The sequence below is a fragment of the Bos indicus genome, chromosome 10, assembly GCF_029378745.1.
Source record: "Bos indicus isolate NIAB-ARS_2022 breed Sahiwal x Tharparkar chromosome 10, NIAB-ARS_B.indTharparkar_mat_pri_1.0, whole genome shotgun sequence".
NCBI classification, from domain to species: Eukaryota; Metazoa; Chordata; class Mammalia; order Artiodactyla; family Bovidae; genus Bos; species Bos indicus.
The window spans coordinates 14450250-14471637 of NC_091769.1; the positions used below are offsets into that span (position 1 = coordinate 14450250).

Genomic DNA, 21388 nt, shown 5'->3' on the forward strand with positions numbered 1-21388 from the left:
CAACAGACCTTTGCCATTTAAAATTCCTGGCCTTCAGGAACCCTCAGTTTGTCCAGTTGACTGGTCATCGAAAGCAGAATGACCTCCTCCCGTCAGTGAGGGACAAACGGGCCTGCAGGCCAGTTATTTCTCACTAATTTTGATCCAAGTAAATGGACACATCTGAAATAGTATAGTGCTTTTAAACATACACTGGTAAATTAAGCTACCTACAGGGTCCTCGATTCTTCAATAGCAACATAAATGCGCTTTAATGTTTGTTATAGAGGAAGCCCTTTGATAGCCTTGGAGGCAGGCGCCTGTCCATTGCGATCAAGCCTGCCTATTAGGCTCTATTGACTGAGACATCTGTGTCACCGCAAATAAAAGACTCTTATTGATTTTCTTAACTGCTGTTCACTTCCCGTCCATGTTTCGAAGGCTGAAATCTTAATTATCTCAGATGCTTATTCAGTGCCTTCACATGCTGACCTCTCCAAGCCTCATTGGCATTTCATGAATCAAGTGCTTGTAGTGGAGGATGTCAAGAAGACAAAGCTGGGTCCCCATGCTTGTCCTTTAATATCACCTGTAACTTGGTGGCCTGATAGATGTGTGTGCCTTAACGTGATGCCTGTATGGTGGTACTTCTGGAAACCTTACTTATTTAGCATGTAATCTCTTGAATGTAGTTAGAAAAAGTAAATTGATTTGGTTTTGACATCTCATTGTCATCCAGAGTGTGTGAATTCTAGTCCTTAACTATTCAGTGTACAGCTACGGAGAATCTGGTGGTATATGTATAATCTTATTGGTGCCCAAATTTTAGATCATGTTTATCTAATAGTACTTTTAACTTGAAGCAGCCAAAGTCTTTGTTTCGGTTGAGGTCCACATATATATCCCTCTAGTGCCCTGCACGTTTTCAGACACACAAAACAAAACCTGACTAAAAGCTGAAATACTGAACCTAGGGTCTTTATGTATCTCCAACATGTTTGCATTCTAGTTACTAACTGTAACTTATGAGTTACTTGTGTTCTTCAGCTGGAAAATATATTTCAAAATTGACATAAATTAAGAAGCTTTAACTACATTTGTTCAACCCAGGCAATGGAAAATAACCTGTCATAGATTCTTTCAAAAATGAAAAACAGTTTATTTCCAGGGCAAAAAAAAAAAAACATTCTGAAATGTTCCTAGTATTCTGAATCTAATGCCATAAATATCTTAGTGCCCTCAGTTAGGAGATTCTCTTTGGTGGAGAATTGTCACGGCAATGATTTTTGACACTTAAAGATTGTTTATTGCTTTCCCTGGGGAATGTGATAGCCCCATGTTAAACAGCATGGCATTTCCTTACTTTTAAGGATTAGCCATTTTACATTTACTTTTATTCACAAAACAAAACAAAGAACTCCCACCTTTGGAAGTCTTCGAAATATCTCCTCCTCCTTTTAATTCCTCAGTCCTTGGTACTATCAGGTAAGTAAAGAATGAGCGAGATTGCATTGCAGTGAGGTAACATGTTCCATTGTGGCGTCAATAAATTTCTGGGCTGAACACTGACACCACTTGCTATGGAAGATGTAAGTCACATTTAACGATACTTTAACACTTAAGCATAGTTTTTTATTTTAGTGGTTTATGCTCTCAAGCATTAATAATGATTTGCCTTTCCACTAGCCTCCACTTAGATTTAATAAGGAATTCATATTAATCATTAAAAGAAAGGGACATGATTCTTCAAGATAATCAAATATTGACAGGTTAGAAATAGCTTTCTGCCTGGGTTCATTGATATAGGTTATGTGATATAAATATTTATTTCTTTTCTGTCACTCAGAGTAAATGCCACCAATTGATTCAGCATTGATATAGTGTCAACAGTTCATAAGAAACATTTGACTGGCTTGTGTTTTCCGATTAGTCTCTGCTGTATAAAGTGGGATTTACTAAATCTCTCCAATTGTCTGCTCATAGAGTGTGACTGCTTTCTGAAACCATTATTGCTTCGATTTGTGAAGCGAAGGTCTGGTGATAGGACTGGTTTCTGTCAGACCTTTACATATAAAAGTAGGATTAATTGAGCATTTTTGTTTTAATGATTTATAAGCGATAGGTACTGATTCTTCTTAATACAGGCAGACAGTAAACAAAGAATATTTTCTTTGTTGATCCATAATTGAATTCCATTTCATTTTCCTCATTAATTTCATTAATATTATATTAAATCAAACATTTTTTAGGAAGTTTAACATTTAGTCATTGGAATGAAGGCATTGTTTTTCTGTAATCACTTTATGATGGAGGGTTCCTTTTTTTTCCTGCTTGAAAAAAATTCATAAGGTATTTTTGGCATGTTTTATTGAGTGCTATAAGTCAGTACCACTGATGTGTTTTCTGGATGTGTTTCTCCCACTTCAGTTGTAGTGCAGTATCATCTGTTTAACATTGGCCCTTGATTTGAAACTGATTAGAAATGGCCCAGTGGGTCAATTTAAAGGATTAAAAAAGTGCAGTTACCCCAGGGATGTATGACTTTGACCTTTGCATCTCTAAAGTTGTCTTTCCTCGGTTTTTTTAAAATTTGTAGGAGAGAGTGACAGTGTTTTCTGTTCCTAATTACTCAAGTATAAATGTACTGTGAAGTCAGAAATCTAGAAATAATTCTAATCCTGCTACATGTTTGACTGTTTTGTGGACTTCAGATACCTTTAAAAAACTTCCTGTGTTTAGGAGAAAAAAAAAAAAAAAAGGAGGAAGAAAAATAGTATTCAACATAAAATTAGCTTTAAAAACTGTCCTATTACCAATATATAAAACACTTAGATTCTTCCAGTTCATCTTAGGTCTGACCTAAATGTGGATGAGAGTGTGTGTGTCCAGACGGCAGGACCGCTCATCTCCCCACACCAGCAAAACCTTCCCGAAGCCCTTCCTGGCGCCCCCCACCCCCCGCCTCTCTTTCAGCAGCAGCAGAGCCCAGTGCCACTCATGTCTCTCAGGTCATTTCAGCATGGCAGTTGACACATAATTGTAACTCTCAGGATTTTTTTTTCTTCTTCCTCCCTCACATCTGTTATTCTGCCCTTTATTTGCCTTTTTTTTTTTTTTTTTTTTTAGTTGAAACAAGGAAACTGACTAATACTGAAAAGTTATTTGGTATCTTTAATTGTATAAAAACTTTCTTTTACCTCTTATTTAAAGAGCTATGCGATTTCTCTTCTTAAAAACAAACATTGTAGTTGATGAAATTGCTTTTAACTTTTGAGTGCCCTTCAGTTGATTATTTTCCTTTCTATGGGCCAGTGACCATTGATGGAGAGGCTGTCCCTCCATACTTACCCATGAGATCACCTGAGATCGCAGAGCAGAGTATCCTGAAAGACTCAGTTCTCACCTTGACTAGTTACGTGACACAAATGAATTGGGTTATAAACTTAAAATGTTGTAAAAATATGTGATTTTTATGTTACCTGATCTCAACTATAATATTTAAATACTGTACTTTGTAGGCTTATAAATCCCACTTTTGTATCATGAGCACTGTGCCTAAGTTTCATTTTAGAAAAGTTGAATTAATATGCTTTTCTAAACTAAAAAAGCAGATATGTTGTTAGCTATTTGTTTATTCCTTTAATGATTCTTTCATATTTAAGATCAATTAAAGTAACCCATTTTGATCAGAGATACACAATTCTTAAATTTTGTTGTAATCAGTTCATAAGCTTGACCCTAATAGTTTTCCTTTTTAAAACTTTTCTGACATGATTAATACTTACATAATTATAAAAATTAGAAGGTTCCCATAGGCAAAAAGTGGAGAAGGCAATGGCACCCCACTCCAGTACTCTTGCCTGGAAAATCCCATGGACGGAGGAGCCTGGTGGGCTGCAGTCCATGAGGTCGCTAAGAGTTGGACACGACTGAGCGACTTCACTTTCACTTTTCACTTTCATGCATTGCGGAAGGAAATGGCAACCCACTCCAGTGTTCTTGCGTGGAGAATCCCAGGGACAGGGGAGCCTGGTGGGCTGCCGTCCATGGAGTCGCACAGAGTCAGACACGACTGAAGCGACTTAGCAGCAGCAGGATAGGCAAAAAGATCTGATATTTTTAAATAGAAAAATCTACCAGTCTATTTACAGTCTAGGCAGATTTCTATATAAAACTTTAAAACATTGTAGAAACACTTAATTTTTTATGGATACTGTTTTTTGAGTGACATCGTTCTAGAACTTATTCTTTAAAACCATTTTTATCTTTATGATACTCTTACAGTCTTACTCATTATCTGAGGGACTCCAAATTTCCACCCTTGAATTTGCCTAAACATTGTATTGGCACGCTCATAACACTTGTCTGTGCACACACACCCCTACACCCTGTATAGCATCCATAACATCCCCATATCGCTGAAGCTTTCAGCTTAGCCCCTGCCTTTTTTCTGTCTACCACTCCTGGTTAAGTTAGAGTGCTAGGTGGGTGACTGCTCTACTTTTCTTTTCAGCCTAAGGGTTTTAGGTAAATAAAGACTGATGTTGGGATTATAATGGCTGAAGCTACTTAGAGACCTACGCCTTTGCCTTTTCTGCCTCCAGCAAAATATCACAAAATCAAGCCCCCTCTAAAGTCCTAGGTCTCTCACAGTATGTTATTGGAATGTGTAATATCACTGAGTCTTGATATTTATATTTTTCTAAGAGGAAACTACTGTTCCTTTTACCTGGAAAGTTCTGATGGTGTGGTGTAGATGGAGGGGATGTAATCGGACTGTGACCTCTCTAGGGCCCAGATCCTATAGCTGCATCCAGCTTACCCTTAAACCTCATTGCTACCAATTCAGAATTTGTGGATGTTGAATGAACTTTCTCCTAGAAATTTACTTCAGGCCATGATGAGGATACAGATTGTTCAGCAAGTTACTAGTACAAATTAGGTTGTTGCAGTCATGTTTAGGAAGTTGCAGTCACGTTTGAGGAATGTTTTCAAGGAAGTAGCCTATTTGTACCCACCAATATATACTGATATTTACATATATAAATATTACATATTTTATACTGTTTGATCAAGGTAAACCCAGTAGCAACTCTGCTAGTTTGTTTAGCATCTCAAGTTACTTTATGTGCAATTGCATGCTGCTTTGAAATTTGTCATTTGGTCCAGAATAATGAGATTTTCTTTTCTTCATGCCACATTTTATATAGGTTGAAATAGGTTTTATTTTCTGTGTTAGTGGTTTAAAGGAAATGAAGAAAAGAATTTCTCTCAAATAGAAAAATTTTTGCCAATTTTTATGACTCATCTGTCATTTTGCCTCTGATCCTAAATGTAGTAATTAACTGGTTGCAAATTACATCAGTTAGGTTGTACTACAATTAAATCAGGTGCTTAGATTGGCCTTTATACATTAATCTGTCAATATTCTTTTACAGTGTGGCAGAATGGCTTGGAAAGGAAGCTGTTTCTATTACTTCCACTGTATTCCTAATTATCACAGCTCTCTGAAGCTTCAACCTCAGAAATGTATAGAAGAAAAATATTTCCCTTGATAAATGGAGCCTTGTTTTATTCCACTGGTGAAAGTTTAGAGTAGAGCAAAATATTTAAAGCTTTACTATAATGGTCTGAAAGCAAACTATTTTTTTTCCAGGTGATACTGAATTAAAAACTCCATCTATTTTTTGCCCATGCAAGGCAGTGCAATTCCCTGGAAATTGATTTTTTTTTCAGGGCTTACTATGGCTTTTCCCAAGCTTTAGCTATATGGAAAATAACACTTTATTGAATCCACTTAGTGAATAAAGTTGGCAGTTAATTTTTAAGCAACTGGACCAGTGTGTAGAAAATTACTGAATTCCTTAAATAGAATCTGACTAGTCTTAAAGTCATTTGATAAATAATTACTTAGGGAGTTGTTTCAAACTCTAAAACATTATATTGTGGGTACTAAAATAATTTCACTTCTATTCACTATACAAATGAGAGTAGTATTTGTGGTATAACAGTTTTACAGAATCTGGGAAAATGTACGTGTTGCTTTATATAATGGATTAGAAAAATGACTTTAGTTTATACTAATCACATGCTTACTTGCTTTCCTTTTATGCATTATAACATTTTACTATATGTGCCTTTTAAAGTGCATCGATTTGGCACTTTTCCATAAGATTTCTACCCAGCTATTGCTGGGTACTAATTTATCATTTCCCCCCAAAAAAGCAGTGTCAACTCTAGGAAAATCATTAGCATTATTCAGTTAGTTTGTTTAATGTTAATTAGAGGGTCACTTGAGTTTTCAGGGGCTGATGTATTTACAGATTGTGCATTGGATTACTAGGGGGGTGTGTGTGTGTCTTGCCAAGTCTGACTTTGGTTATGTGCAGTGCTGTTTGGCAGCGGTTATTGTAGTGCTGGAGACCGTTCTTATCGGTATCTCTGACCTGACCCTTTTGAGCTATGTTATATCATTCCATTTTGACACCTTTTATCAAACTTTAATGAAATGACCCAGGCAAACAAATTGTCATTAAACTTTCCATCACTTTGTCCCTTGGTATCGTCTTTTATAAATTGGACAGCAAATGTTGTATTGATCTTCTCGTTCTTGCAGCTGAACTTGAAATGACCCAGACTGCTTGTTGTTTATGGCCCAGAGCTGCTTTTCCTTGACATTTCCATCCACAGCATGACACCCTTTTTGTTTTTCTTTCTTTCTTGTGGAGATGAATGAACAAGACATACGGTATCGAGACACTCTTGGTCATGGCAACGGCGGCACAGTCTACAAGTGAGTAGTCAATTTTGTTTAAACTTTCTCTCCACTTTTGCCAAATGTGGGTATCCAAGTTCTCCATGGCAAAGATTTTTAAATGACTACCAGCACTTAGATTTTATTTCCACATGTGACTCCAAAATTCTGTAAGGCATCTATTTTCTCAGAAATTGCTTGGAAAAGTGCATTTATATTGCCTTTTTAGTATTTCTGAGTCTGCATCTCTCCTGGGTGAGCATTTAATAGTCCACATTAGCAAATATACCTTTAACTGGCCTGAAGTTTAATGCATTTTTTTTTCACTCTTTTAACACCATTATTTTTTTTTAACTTGCTAGCACCCTATGCTAGTCCCCTGCCTGTTTACACCTATGCCCAGTGGAAGACAACCCTTATAAATACCATTGCTTTGCCCTGTGTCAACACTTAGTTATTAAAAAGCCTCTTCCTGTTGTGTTTCCTTCTCTCCTCGCCCTACACCCCTGAGAGAATTTCTACACATTGATGAATATGTTAAGTTATAAAATTCTCCCAAATTCTGGTTGCAGTGATCTTAGCCTAAAGGAGTGTTCATTTTCATATTAAAAAATGCTAACCGTAAAAAATACTTCTCTCGACAGGGAAGTCTTTCTCATGCAGTAGTGCAAAGTTTAAACTACATAATGTAATATCTGGTACTTAATAGTCTGCAATGATGTATGAAAAATATTCCACTAGGAATTAAAAAATCCATATTCTGTAAGAAAGCCCTGAGGGAGTAATAAAGCTTTCCTCCAGAGAGCTGTTTTCCATATATACACTACCCCTGCATCACATTATAATTGTGTTTTTACCTTAGATATTTTACTATTGATATTAATATATATTTTCAAAGTTGTAAAATAATTAATTTATGTTCTTATTGGTTACTGATTTTCTTAGAATTTTGAGTTCTTACTAACCATGTGTGAATATAGCTAAAAATTTCCCTGTTGCCCTTGAACATGAAAGGTCACATCCTAAAATTCCAGAATATCCTCAACTCAGATGCCGCCTTGGCATAGAATTAGATTTCTCAGGTTAGAAGCTCCTTCAAAGTTATCTGATCCAGTTCCCTCCCTAGGGCTTTGATCCTCTCTGTAGGTGGAGCCAGGAAATGTCCTTTCTCCTGAAGTCCTTGGACATAGTCCTTTAAGAATATATGTTTACATATTTGGATGGTTTTTTGCTATAGATAACTGAGTATGGCAAGTAGTTGGTCTGAATGTTAATTGCTTCCACTAGGCTAATTCAGATAATTAAATAATAACACATTTCTTTCACAATCCTTGGGTCTTACCCTCTTGCCCTTAAAATGTGTGATGCCTAATTTGTCTCAAGAATTTGAGGCTACCATTGTCCTTTCCTGGATCTGTACTATCATTCCTTCCCATGCAACCCCTAGTACTACATAAATAGCATTTCTTCGTCCTGGTCTTCTCACTCTTATCTGACTTGACTTTTTACCCTGTCCTGAAGGTTCTTGGGTTCAGGTACCATTAGAAATAAGAAGGAACATGTATACTCAAATTGCTTCTCTTGAGTTCCCTAAAGGGAGCAGTTTTCAAAGTCTCAGCCTTTCTTCTTCTTAATGCTTTTATGCTAACGTTCAGGTGTAATAAAACAGAAAAGTTTTCTAGCAACTCTTTGAATGCCTTTTATCAGCTTCGAATAGAATCCAAACACATTTCTTTAGACGTCTAACCTACTTACTTGTGCTGTTTCACCAAATGTTTGACTCTTGAGCGTGTTAATATTTTCAAATTGAAGGCCTGTTGTGAATTTACTGTCCTGGTTTATTCTAGAGAGGAGAAAACATAAGACCAAACCCCAGCAGATAATTTTTATTGGAAATAATATTCTATGTGTTAAAATTTTAATCTTTTATCTTAAAACAGGTTTATAAAAAAAGGGGAGAGGGCATACAGGGAAGTAGAAATAGCATGCTCATCCAGCAAGGGAAAATTACAGCATAAAATTATGTTAGTGTTGTTTTTCTTTAACTGTTATCCTTAATTGTAGTAAAAACATAAAAATTACCATCTCAACCATTTGTAAGTCTACAGTTCAGTGGCATTAAGTACGTTCACATTATTGTGTAACCATCAACACTGTCCATCTGCACAACTTTTTTGTCTTGCAAATAATTTCCCATTTGCCTGGCTAATGTTTTTAGCTAAGAAGCATGGCTAGAAGTTTTCTTTTTATTAGAGTCACAGTATCCAAGGGAGGGTCCTTAGCACGAGTTCTTTAATTTGCTAGGATGCCACAGTGACATTAGCAACTTCTCCTGGGTTTATTTAGTTGGCTTTCATTGCTTATGCTCAAAACACTGTAAGATTCAGTATGTTTTTGACAGTGGTTGTCATTATGGAGGGTGAGTGGCGGTGTCATGATCATTTCAGTACTTTATGTCATAGATTTCTTATGAAAAGAAGACATTTCACTTATTGCCTAGGTGATTCTTAAGGAGAGAGAACATGAAGATATAAAATTACATAACCACTTGTCATTGATCAGTTCAGTTCAGTCATGTCCAACTCTTTGCGACCCCATGGACTGTAGCATGCCAGGCTTCCCTGTCCGTCTCAAGCTCATGTCCATTGCGTCATTGATCATTGATCATTGTCATTGATCATTGGTCTTCATTTCTGTCTGGACTTCAATTTGTGGTGTTCTCCTATTTCTGGCTTTTAGTTCAGCACAAAGAAATGGTATAATCATCAAGAAATGAAAAGCCACTTTACTAAAGTCTCTATAAAACTGAGTGTTTGATGTGTTATGATTGACTTTCTCCTATACTAAGTTTACCTTAATGGTGTTGACTATAAAAACTGTGATTTTTCAAACAAAAATGATTACATTACAGGCTATGCTACATAAACTAGATGAAGAAAATATTGGAAAATCCACTCATTGGTAACAAAACTGCCTAATGGGCCTATTTATTTTTTTTCTTATAAAGAATAATAAAGCTAATAAATGTGAAGCAAAAGTTGATATTTCAGTCTTATTTGCTCCACTTGAGATGTTGTGAATTTTAAGGGATACGATGTTGTGTAACTACAATATATGTTATTTAATAGTTGATCACATTTTCATCCTTTAAGTTTGGGTATTCTCCTCAGTTATACAGTATGAAATTCTGGGCCTATATATTTGAACCAAATGCAGATTCTGTGTATAGCCCCCTGCTGAACTCATGATAGCAATCCAGCCAGGTAATTGTAAATTGTGGTATCTCTTGGATTATTAGTTTGGATGAAATGGATCAATTCTAAGAGAAATAATTATTTAGGAAAAGTAAATGAATGTACTTTAACTGCTTCATTTCCAAAAGTACAAGTTGCTCCAAAAAATAAATCAGGAAGCACATATGTACTATTCCCTTCTGACAGATTCACAATAAATTCTGAAAGCTTAGAGGAAGTAGAAAACAGTATGTGTTGTGGTTAAGTATAGGGACTCTGAGTTTGAATTCTGCATCTGCCACTAACCAGCTTGTGTGATGTTGGGAAAGTTACATAGTGTCTTCTATCTCAGTTTCCCTATGCTTAAAATGGGGATAATACTAATACCTGTCTTACAAAAGTGGGCTTCCCAGGTGGCTCAGTGGTGAAGATTCTGCCTGCCAATGCAGGAGACGCAGGAGACATGGATTCAATCCTTGGGTTGGGAAGATTCTCTGGAGGAGGAAATGGCAACCCACTCCAGTACTCTTGCCTGGAGAATCCCCATGGACAGAGGAGTCTGGTGGACTATAGTCCATGGGGTCAAGGAGTTGGACAGGACTTAGCAACTGAGTACACGTCGTACAAAATTACTGTGAGGTTAAATCAGATGTTCCATAAAAAAGGCTAAGTACTGTGTCTGACACTGAATGTTCATGATTCTTACATGAACTTACTACTGTTCATGATAGAAATGAACAATGATAGAAAGAGCATTAATCCCTGGGCTTTCTATGCTTACTTGGCCATGGGATTCTTTTCTTGAGAAAGATCTGTAAATATCTCACAGAATTAAAGTTGTATTGAATTAACTTTGAGAAATTCTGCAATATGATACCTAATATATTTCGATGTTTCCTTTGGTTCTTTAGTTCCTTTATGAGTATGGTTTATTTTTATATCGTATATTATTTTAAATAGAATGATTTTTCAAAGTTTCAAGGTATATTCTCATTTATTGTAGTTTACTTTCAAATTGCTATAAGACAGCTGGTATAATGGCAAGCCTGTTTAACCGCTGGTAAAAGCTGGGGCTCACATTCATGTAACAGAACCAGCACTCTACACAGCATCTCTTCCTTCCACTCTGTTTCTCCCTGAGGCAGTGTTTTCTCAAGGTCAGGCAGAGTCCATTGCATTTACTTGTATTTTCTAGTGTACCCAGCACAGTCCTAAGGATAGAAGAGATGCTCTATACATGCTGGCTGGAATAAGAATGAGGCCAGTGGAGGTTTTTTCCAAGCAGGTTTTAGCAGGGTTCTTTAATTGGATCCTCCCCATATCTAGCTAGTTTTAGAGGCTGCATAATTTTGAGCCTGAATAATTGTTTTAGAACATTCACCAAGAAGCATAGGGATTTCTAAACTAAAAGCATATGTTTGAATGATTAATTTTCTTTCACATATTAAAAACTTAGTATTTGGTATCCACTAACTCAACATTCTAGTTACTGTCCTTTTTTCTTGGATAGTAAGTCACATGGAAATGAAAGTAATTAATAGGACCAGTTACTTTGAAAACGTTCTATGATAATGAGCCAGGCACTCAGATTTTTTGCTCCTTCAGTGCATTGTTTGAAGGAGTCACAAAAGCTCTGGGTCCAAAAATGAAGTAGTATCTACCTCTTAGGACTTAGGCCATGCTGAGTCAGTTAGCCAACACACACTTAAGGATCATCTGTTCTCTTTTTCTTTAATGCAATTATTTAGGCTAAGACTCTTGCTGTCAGCTTTCTGGCCATGTATTCTAATCTCAAGGTATTGGAAAATACTAGTGAATTTTCTAAATCTAGCTGCTTCTTATGGTACAGTTAAGAGGTGTAACCTGGGTTTGAGGTAGAATTTTCTCAGTGGTATAATCGGTAGCATGTATGCTAACTACATGGTGTTTCAAAGATTGGATATATACCATTATTTAACAATTAATTTGACCATATCTAGAGATAAGAGAGGAGGGAAGGGTTAACAATTCTCAAAGGTGTTGGTCTTGCCTTCTTTCTGTTGTCTTACCTATATTATGAAATATTTGTTGGGCAGTAGGGTGGGGATGGTTCTTGGAGACGGTAACTCAGATCATGTGAACTATTAAACTGTATTCTACCCTTGTGTTATGACTTACAGGCCAACTAAAATATTTTTGTTTCAGGACTGGAATTATATCAGCCCATTGCAGTGAACATGATTTATTTCAGGAAAATTAGAAGCTGTGGTGGTCAGTTATAGAAAATGAAAAAAATACATGAATCGTTGCCTAATTAAATGCTATTTAGTAAACAAAATATTTTAAAACATAGGATTCCTGAAGGGAAAGTGCAACCAAGAGGGTCCTTGATGTAAATACCGGGAACCACATAATACCGAGAAAAACTCTGATTTCCTTTTTCACCAAACAACCCAAAGGTGCCAAACCGGAAACAGTCACAGGCCTGGCCCCAGTTTCTCTAACAGCTGCATCAGTGGCCCCACTTCTTTTTGTTTTTCTCCCTGAAGTGCATCTGGTAAATTAAGAGTAGTTTTTAAATGGTTTTGATATTGACCCAAGAGCTAGGGTGATTGTTTGATTTATTTTAACTTTAAATTTCCAATCAAATGAAGTGCCTTTTCCTTGTAGCCAGGATCGTATTTTAAACAAGCAAATAAGACATCATCTTAATGTAAAATTAAATACTTGTATATGGCTGGATTGTATTGTAGTATCATGTGACAAGCAAGGATATTAAATATTTTCAGAAAATCAATGAACATTTGTCAAATAAAATTAATTATGTCCACTTCCCTCTCTCAGCATTCGCTGTTACAGGTTGGTTTCATACAGTGATGTGCATTGTATTGATTAGAACCTGAAGAATGAACCTGAGCTCCAGACTCTCTGCACCTTTCCCACCTTTGCTGCCCCATCTCCACATCCCCATAACTTCACACATGCTCACATTCATTACAGCAATGATGGATTATTGGCATCCAGCCAACATGACAGGATGTCACAGGTCGCTGAGCAGAGATTTTCAGACTCTGTTTCCACCTGAATTAACTATTATTGAAATAGTTTATTGAGATTGAAGTATTGATCATTTTCTGCTAACCTTGGCTTAAGGGAAGGAAGAAGAGGCGGGGGTGTTTCTGAAAGACACTAAATTTCATTTTAAAAAATCTCATTTATTTAGCCTTTTCTTCTTCCTTTTTTATAGCCCTTATTGTTTTATTGCTTGGAAAAGGGTATCTTGGCTTTATTTTTATGACAGTATAATTATACTTCAGAAATGCACTTGATTACTATGGGTAACAAAATTGTTCTAGTATATTGGTTTGGCCAATATTGCTATACAAACAACTTTTCAGTCAATTGAGTCTGGTAAAAATCAATACATTATGGTAATATTTCAAGTAAGAATTTGCTGAATCGAAGTATTTCAACTCTATCTCCTTTTAGGGAAAAATAGTTTTGAAGTAGCAAGACTTCTTTCTAATATTTTATTTTAATAAAAGTGCTTTCTTTATAGAGAAATATAACGTCCTCAGCAGAAGTGGTTAAGAACAGATAAGCATTAGCACACTTCTATTTTTATAGGGTGGAAGAGGTCTAGTTTCCATTAAAATCTATTTTCTGGCTGCATTAAGAATGTATAGCATCCAGGTTTGACTTTGTCTCGCAGGGTGTAACTTTTGGATTTTTGTGTCTAGTTCTGGGTGCTGACTTTCTAGAGAGATATGGACAGTTCAGAGAGCACCCAGAGGAGCATGGGGAGAAAAAACAGGGGTCTGGGACATTGTGCCGTCCAGTCCTCCTTCGTTCATTAGTGGGCACCTTCTGAGCATGTGCTGTGTGGAGGGCACTGTGTCAGCTGTTGGGGAGAGCAGGCTCTCATTGGCCTGTGTCCAGATGGAGGGAGACGTCTTGTCGATAAGTAAGTACAGGGCCTCACGGTCTAGGCCATGTGTCTCTGTGGTACACAGGCCCTTGTGGGCCGAGGAGGGAGTGACAACTTTTAGCTCTTTCCTCAGGAGGATTCAGAAAGGGCCTCATGGAGGAACTGTTATTTGAGTTGAAAAGTGATCAGAGGAGTTGGCTGCCTTTTATCTGAATAAGAAAAAATCAAGAGGTCCCCTGACAACTGACATAAAGTCTGAAGGGCATTCCTGTAGACAGAGGAGCAGGTTTTTCTGAAGGCCCACCTCAGATTGCTTGTCTTGAATGTCTGTGTGACAGTGCCTTTGGTTAGAGTGAGCCCTGTACTCTTTCTGCTACTTTACCCACCGGCCTGTCCTCCCTAGAGGTCATTTGAACGATGTCTTTCCAGGGCCCAGTACCACTCGTTACCTACTGTAGACACTTAGTGTTTTAGGAATTAACCTGTAGAGGCTGTCTTCACAGTCTCAGGATGGATGCAAAGTATTCATGGATGTATCGCTGGGTGGCTCTGGCTTCTACCTTAAGCAGAATGATACGGCTTAGTGTTCAGGACTGCTGAGAAAAGAATTCCCACCTAGACTGGACATGAAAAGACTGCAAAGATTACTCCTGAGTGTAAAGTTCCAGAATGAAATTTAGCATTCAGCTACCATAAAAATGTTAATGTCAAGTATTGTTTGGTTTTGTTCTTTTAGATTTTGTCTTACTGTATATTCGTTGAATGTATACTCACCGACAGTCACTCTGTGCCAAAGCCATCCAGTAGTGAATAACACAGGTGGCCAGTGCTCCTGGAGCTTGTTCTAGGGGTGCAGATAGACAGCAATCAAGGAAATGAATACCGAAGTAAGATGATATCAGACCTTACAAGTGCTGTAAAGAATGCTCAGCAAGGCTTATCTGAGGAGGGGATATTGGAGCTGAGACCTGAAGGACAGGAAGGAGCCAAGTCATGGGAGAATCTGGGAATCCAGAATCCAGGCAGAAGGAACTGCTGTGGAGAATGCCCTGAGATGAGTGTGAAGGTGTTGTGTCTAGGAGTGTGGTTGGAATTGGAGTAGAGTAAGCTCAGGGGATGGTGGAGAAATGGGAAGGAGCCTGATCATGTGGGATCTTTGAGATCTTGCTAAATCTTTGCCAAGAAGCATGGTCGATATACTTAGCCCCTTTTTACTAGTGAGAAAGATAAAGCTTGGAAGGGTTAAGTGGCATGCCCATGGTCAAATCAAGATTAGAACTCAGTATCAAAACATCGAGTTGTCCACCTCAAATTCCTTCTGACACTACATCAGTACTTGGGCCTACTTCTCAAGCCACGGTTTTCCTTTTTGTCATCTGCACTCTTTTAAGTTTCTCAATTTTTAACCGAAATTATTTTTCAGTGTGAGATCTAAATTAATATATGATCTTGAAAGTCAGTGATGCACCATCTCTAGTTGTTAATTTTAGAGGCTTTTTAGTAGATGTTAAAACAACCATTACTTCGCTGACAGAATTATGGCGACATAACTTGTTATTTGGTCTATCCTTTGGGTCTCTTTACTTATCAAAAGCTTTGAATTTAATAATTGGATCCTGAGATTAATTCTGTGTTTGTGCTAGAGGAGTTGGAGCATTTCTTGATTTATAAGACACATTAAATTTTTCTAAACTATTTTACAGTGTCTGATGTGTTAGAAAATTAACGGCTCTTGGTTGGCATATAGCACAAGCAAATATTTGTATGCCACAGCATCTAGGGTATTTACTTAAATTGCTTTTTTGGAAAATAATTCACTGGAAAGTACAAACCACATTTACTGTGTATAACTTTCTGCCACAGTTTTTTGTTTTTTTTTTCATTGCTCTGTCTTTGGTTACCTTGCTATAAGAGACCGTGTTCCTGTTAAATTGCTGCCTTACTGGAGTCGAATACACTTAGGTTCTGATTTGTGCATTAAAACTGAATTGGAGGAGCAGGTTACTAACTGAGAGGGGGAAACAGCAATAGAGACTTAAGCTCTGGGTATTAAGCATCAAGTTTTTTTAAACATTACTTTGATTTTTAAGTGTAACTTTGTATTGTTATCCTCTTGACCCTAAAATTTCCATATTTTTCCTAGTCAGTACTACAAAAGAAGGAAAGAAAAAGAATGTACAGTATTATTGCTCAAAGCAGAACTATGGTTTTTGTTTTGTGAATTCAAATAATGAAGTGAAGTGAAGAATGTTCAGACAAAATCAGAACTTGCTTTAGGGCACAATCAATATAGTATTTTAACAAGCTTAGTGTACTTGGAAAATATACATTGTGTAAGATTCTCAAGCATACTGATTCTATTACGACTACTAACTTTAGAAACAAAATGTAATAATATACTGTAGTCAATAAACAAAGCTCTGATTAAATTATAATTAAGTTTTCTGAAAAGGTATCTAAAAACTATGAATAAAATGTATTTTTATGTTGTCTGAGTAACAAAATATATAGCCAATGAAATTTTATAGTTGTAGAGAAAATGACAGGTGGGATAAAATTACAGAGTGAATTTTTACTACCACACATGTGCCGAGTTTAGTTTCTGTACACCATTTGTTTTTTCTTCCTTTTAACTTTTTTTGAAAGTTAATTTTTTAGTGTTGCAGAGTGTAAGTCTTGGGCAACTGACTGAAAAGGCAAATGCGAAGTTTCTCTGCTTCCCTGGAAGCCTAGTAAAATGTGTTAAGGCCTTGCCTTCATGTCCCCAGCATGCAGTGGATACTCAGAATCGTATGGCTGCATTTGTTTCCACCCTGGGCCACCGTTGCATGCTAAGGGTTAACGTCAGCAACGCTGGAATGTAGCTGGGTAGAGTAGGTGTCACCAACATTGTGTAACCTGTGATGAAATCCTGAAATCAAGGGATTTCTCTGAGGAGTTAAAGCAGACAAGGGCTAGAACCACCGTTGAAAGTCATGCTTTCTTATTTCTTGATGCTTTCCCAGTGCCCTTTTTAGTAAACAACTGCATTTTGATTCAGTGAGGAGCTAGCGTAAGCATACTATGTGCAAGTCTAAAATCTTCTGATGGCATTTTCTAGCACATAGACTACAGCTGTATTTTTTTTTAATTTTACTTTATTTTTAAACTTTACAGTATTGTATTAGTTTTGCCAAATATCGAAATGAATCCGCCACAGGTATACCTATGTTCCCCATCCTGAACCCTCCTCCCTCCTCCCTCCCCATACCCTCCCTCTGGGTTGTCCCAGTGCACCAGCCCCAAGCATCCAGTATTGTGCATCGAACCTGGACTGGCGACTCGTTTCATACATGATATTATACATGTTTCAATGCCATTCTCCCAAATCTCTCCACCCTCTCCCTCTCCCACAGAGTCCATAAGACTGATCTATTTTGTATTTGTATTTTTTGCATCAGGCACATGTACCTTACAGATGACTTATGGGAACAAACAGCTGTCTTCTTTCTTCTCACCTTCCCTGAAATTTGTAATCTTTGAACTAAGTGATTAACCCAGTATTTAAAACATTAATTCCTGTCTCCAGACTTCAGTCAGTTCCACATATAGTTCTGCAGAAATTGCATCTTTGGGTTTTTTTCATTGCTCATGATTTTGTGAGTGCTTTTGTGTATGTATTTAAATCGTTGGAGTCTTACAGATGTTTTGACCTCTGATCTTTACAAACAAGTCTGGTTTCTTCCTCCCATGCAGACCCCTCTCCCTTTCTCCTCTCGTTAATCTTACTTTAAAAATATATGTGAGGTCTTTAAGCCTTAATCTCCTGAATAGATTGGAGAATCAGCTCCTCTTGACTAATCTCAAAGGACTTTGTAAAACAAAATGTTACTTAATTTTTGGAGAGAATGTTCTAATGCAGTTTATATATTTTTGGAAATCGCTACAGATATCTCAAAAAGAAGAGCAAGATGGAATTTGGTTTAGAATCCAAATACTTTCTCCTGTTGTCCAAAACATAGAGGCAAAGATTTTTCTTTGCTTAAAGATGACTCTCCCTGGATGGTGTAAGGTATGATGGTAGTTTGAGTGTTGTTCATTTTTTAGGTTAAAGGGAAAAGTTCCTCCTGGTTTGTTTTAACCCTAGTAATGATATGCCAGTGTCGTGAAGTCTGTTATGCACAAAAGTGCACAAAATGAAGATAAAGTGCCTCTCTTCAGCCTGACAAAAGCCATTCCTTTGCAGAATGGTAGCTGCAGCGAAAGTAAATAAGTGAATGGACAGCAATCACAGCCTAGTTGATGAAACTGTTCAATTAAAGCACAGGCATTTACATGGTGTAATTTCCCTAAATTGCCAATGAGCCCCTTTAGACACAACCAGTGTTCAAATTGATTTCAGCATTGATTTTGGCTGAAGCTGATAAATTTCTGCTTGTTAGTTAAAGTAATTTTGCAGAAGACTTTGTACTGCAGTATTGAAGTGTTCATTTAGCTGATGGTTAAAAGAGGAGTTATTTACAGAGGCCTCTACTGTTGTTCTGAGATGGGACAATTCCCCAATCATCTTTTACTTTTAATTTTTTAGGCTTCAGTATACCAATCAATAGGTGATTGAAACTGATTAAAACTTATCCAACCAGCTGCCTATGGCAGTTTAATTAGAAGCTGGATGATTCTTAAATTAAAGTTGTCTTATTTTCATTGCATAGCCATCTTCCAGAAGAGTAAAAGACTAACAGTGCTGAAAACTTAAAGTTTGGCTTTATTAAAGTATCTAGCAACTGTTAAATCACTCAATAGCTATTCCTGAGGCAACTCAGAAATGTATTCAGAGGCTTTTGCCTTTATACAGATTAAAAGTAATAATGTGCTTATTTGCTAGCCAAGAAGATTTTTTTGTGTCAAAGGGATAATCTCTGGGATAGTGAGATATGTGAAAGAACCACGATCTGTGATATATATCGTATTACACACGCAAGATGAATGTTTGAGCTTTACTTTTTAAATACTGCAGTACAGGATGAAACTAGCCATCATGATGTCCTGTGCATCTCCCTGCTGAAAACCATCAGCTTTGAATTTGTGTTTTTTTGTTGTGTTTTGAGGCCTTGATTAAAATCAATCCCCAGTGAATGAAAGCCCACTATTTTCATATAAATACATGCTGACTTTTCACCAGTATTGTGAGCAAGGTTATAGAAGAGAGATTTTTGTTTGTTTTGTTTTCCTCTCCCAGGGAAGCTTCCCCATACTCATTTTCTCTAGTGTGGGACAATTTCTTGAGTTTTTAATGGAAATGGGTTAATATTTCTGTCATAGGGGACAGATTACATCTGGTACTACAGGGAAGAAGGGGATAAATGGCTCACTTTTCAGAGGTGCATTTACTCTTTGACCCACTAGGGTACTATTTAGTGTGCTAGGAGAGGTAATTTAGTAAATTGTACCCCAGTGGCCTGAAAAAGTTAATGCAACTCTGAAAAGTGAGTCATTCAATCGATTTTCCCTATTGCTTTTTAAAAACCAGCACTGACCCTATCCAGAGAACCTTGAAGACAACTGGAATTAGAGGATCTAGAAGCAGCCCATTTATGTTCACACAGGCTTGTTTGGGACAAGCATTGGATTTGGCTGCAGAGGAATTTGAATCCACAGCCCAGTCCAAAGCTTCAGTCAGTTCAGTTCAGTTCAGTCACTCAGTCGTGTCCGACTCTTTGTGACCCATGGACTGCATCACTCCAGGCTTCCCTGTCCATCACCAACTCCTGGAACTTACTCAAACTCATGTCCATCGAGTTGGTGATGCCATCCAACCATCTCATCCTGTGTCGTTCCCTTCTGTTTCCACCTTCAATCTTTCCCAGCCTCAGGGTCTTTTCTAATGAGTCAGTTCTTCACATCAGGTGGCCAAAGTATTGGAGCTTCAGCTTCAACATCAGTCCTCCCAAAGAATATTCAGGACTGATTTCCTTTAGGATTGACTGGTTGGATCTCTTTGCAGTCCAAGGGACTCTCAAGAGTCTTCTCCAGCACCACAGTTCAAAAGCATCAATTCTTCAGTGCTCAGCCTTCTTTATAGTCCAACTCTTACATCTATACACGACTACTGGAAAAACCATAGCTTTGACTAGATGGGCCTTTGTTGGCAAAGTAATGTCACTGCTTTTTAATACGCTGTCTAGGTTGGTCATACCTTTTCTGCCAAGGAACAAGCGTCTTTTAATTTCATGGCTGCAGTCACCATCTGCAGTGATTTTGCAGCCCGCAAAAATAAAGTCTCTCACTGTTTCCATTGTTTTCCCATCTATTTGCCATGAAATAATGGGACTGAATATCATGATCTTTGCTTTTGAATGTTGAGTTTTAAGCCAACTTTTTTCAGAAAAAGTTCTCCAAAGCTTAGGAGATAAGAATCTTGAAGCAGTCGTTAACCTCACCAAGCCTTGGTTTCCTTATCTGTAAAATGGGGCTAATAAAAATATCTGCACATTTTTGCACAACTTAAATAGCTTCCTTATATAAAAAACATTTTATAAACCATAAAGCACAATTGAATGTTACTTATGAGTAGAAGGAGGTTTTCTGAAATAGCCATTTTTATATCTCATTTTGGAAAGTGACTTATTGTTAGCTTTCCACTATGAGCAGAGATGATATTGTAATCAAGCCATTTCAGAAAGAAGTTTCCTAACTAGTTAATCGTCAAGATACTCTTGTTTCCCTCCCACATGTGTTGCCTCATTTTTTTCCTATCCTCATCATTAGGCTTTCTCTTGCCTCTGTTTTGGCCATTAACATTCTTTCAGAAGCTTTGATCAAGAGATCACTATGACTATAGCTTCCTTAATCTCAAAGGTACTTGGGCCATGTATTAAAAGACATTACTGTAGTTGATGTTAAAGGCTTGAATAAGGCTATATCACCTTATGAAAGAAATATGGAGGAAGTGATGACCACATTAACTTTGAGACAGATGTGGGAGTAAAAAGGAGAACCAAAGTAAATAGAAAGAAGAAGAAATCATAAAATGTAGAGTTAAAGTAGCTCTGGTTGGAACTCTTTCTAACCCTGCCAAGTTCTCTATATTAAACATTAGGTTGGTTTGTGAGCCCTGTGTATGATCAGCATCTTGAAAGAGTTGTTAATATATGTGACCTAATAACATATTTGATTTGATACTTAAACAGTCTGGGGGGCCCTGTTGCTTAACCATAAATCATTTTACAATCAGTAGTCAGCATTTGTAATGGGTTTTTAGGCAGAAGGAACGTTGGCATAGACTGCTATTTGAACTAGTACAGTTTATATAAAAGCTTTTTACAACTGCTGTTTACTTTGGATTTCCTATTTTAACAGCTAGAGCCTGGCTAATGTGTTTATCTATTATGGGAGACAACAACTGTCAGTGTTGATTTCCCTGAAACTATTTGAATTTTTTTTTTTCTGTAGATGGCTATTTTGTTACGTGACATATTGGTAAAATCCACCCCCAAAGAAACCTACCAAGAGAATAAATCTCTAAAATGATCAAGC

At 37.1% G+C, this 21388-nt stretch overlaps 1 protein-coding gene across 13 annotated transcripts in view; it reads left to right on the forward strand.

The window, feature by feature from the left end:
- Positions 1-21388, forward strand: part of MAP2K5 (mitogen-activated protein kinase kinase 5) — a 268500-nt gene that overhangs the window by 54742 nt on the left and 192370 nt on the right. For all 13 annotated transcript variants that reach the window (XM_070796953.1, XM_070796958.1, XM_070796959.1 and 10 more), the window contains exon 8: positions 6708-6772. In XM_070796953.1, the coding sequence (XP_070653054.1) occupies positions 6708-6772 (65 nt within the window). The remainder of the gene's footprint in view (positions 1-6707; positions 6773-21388) is intronic.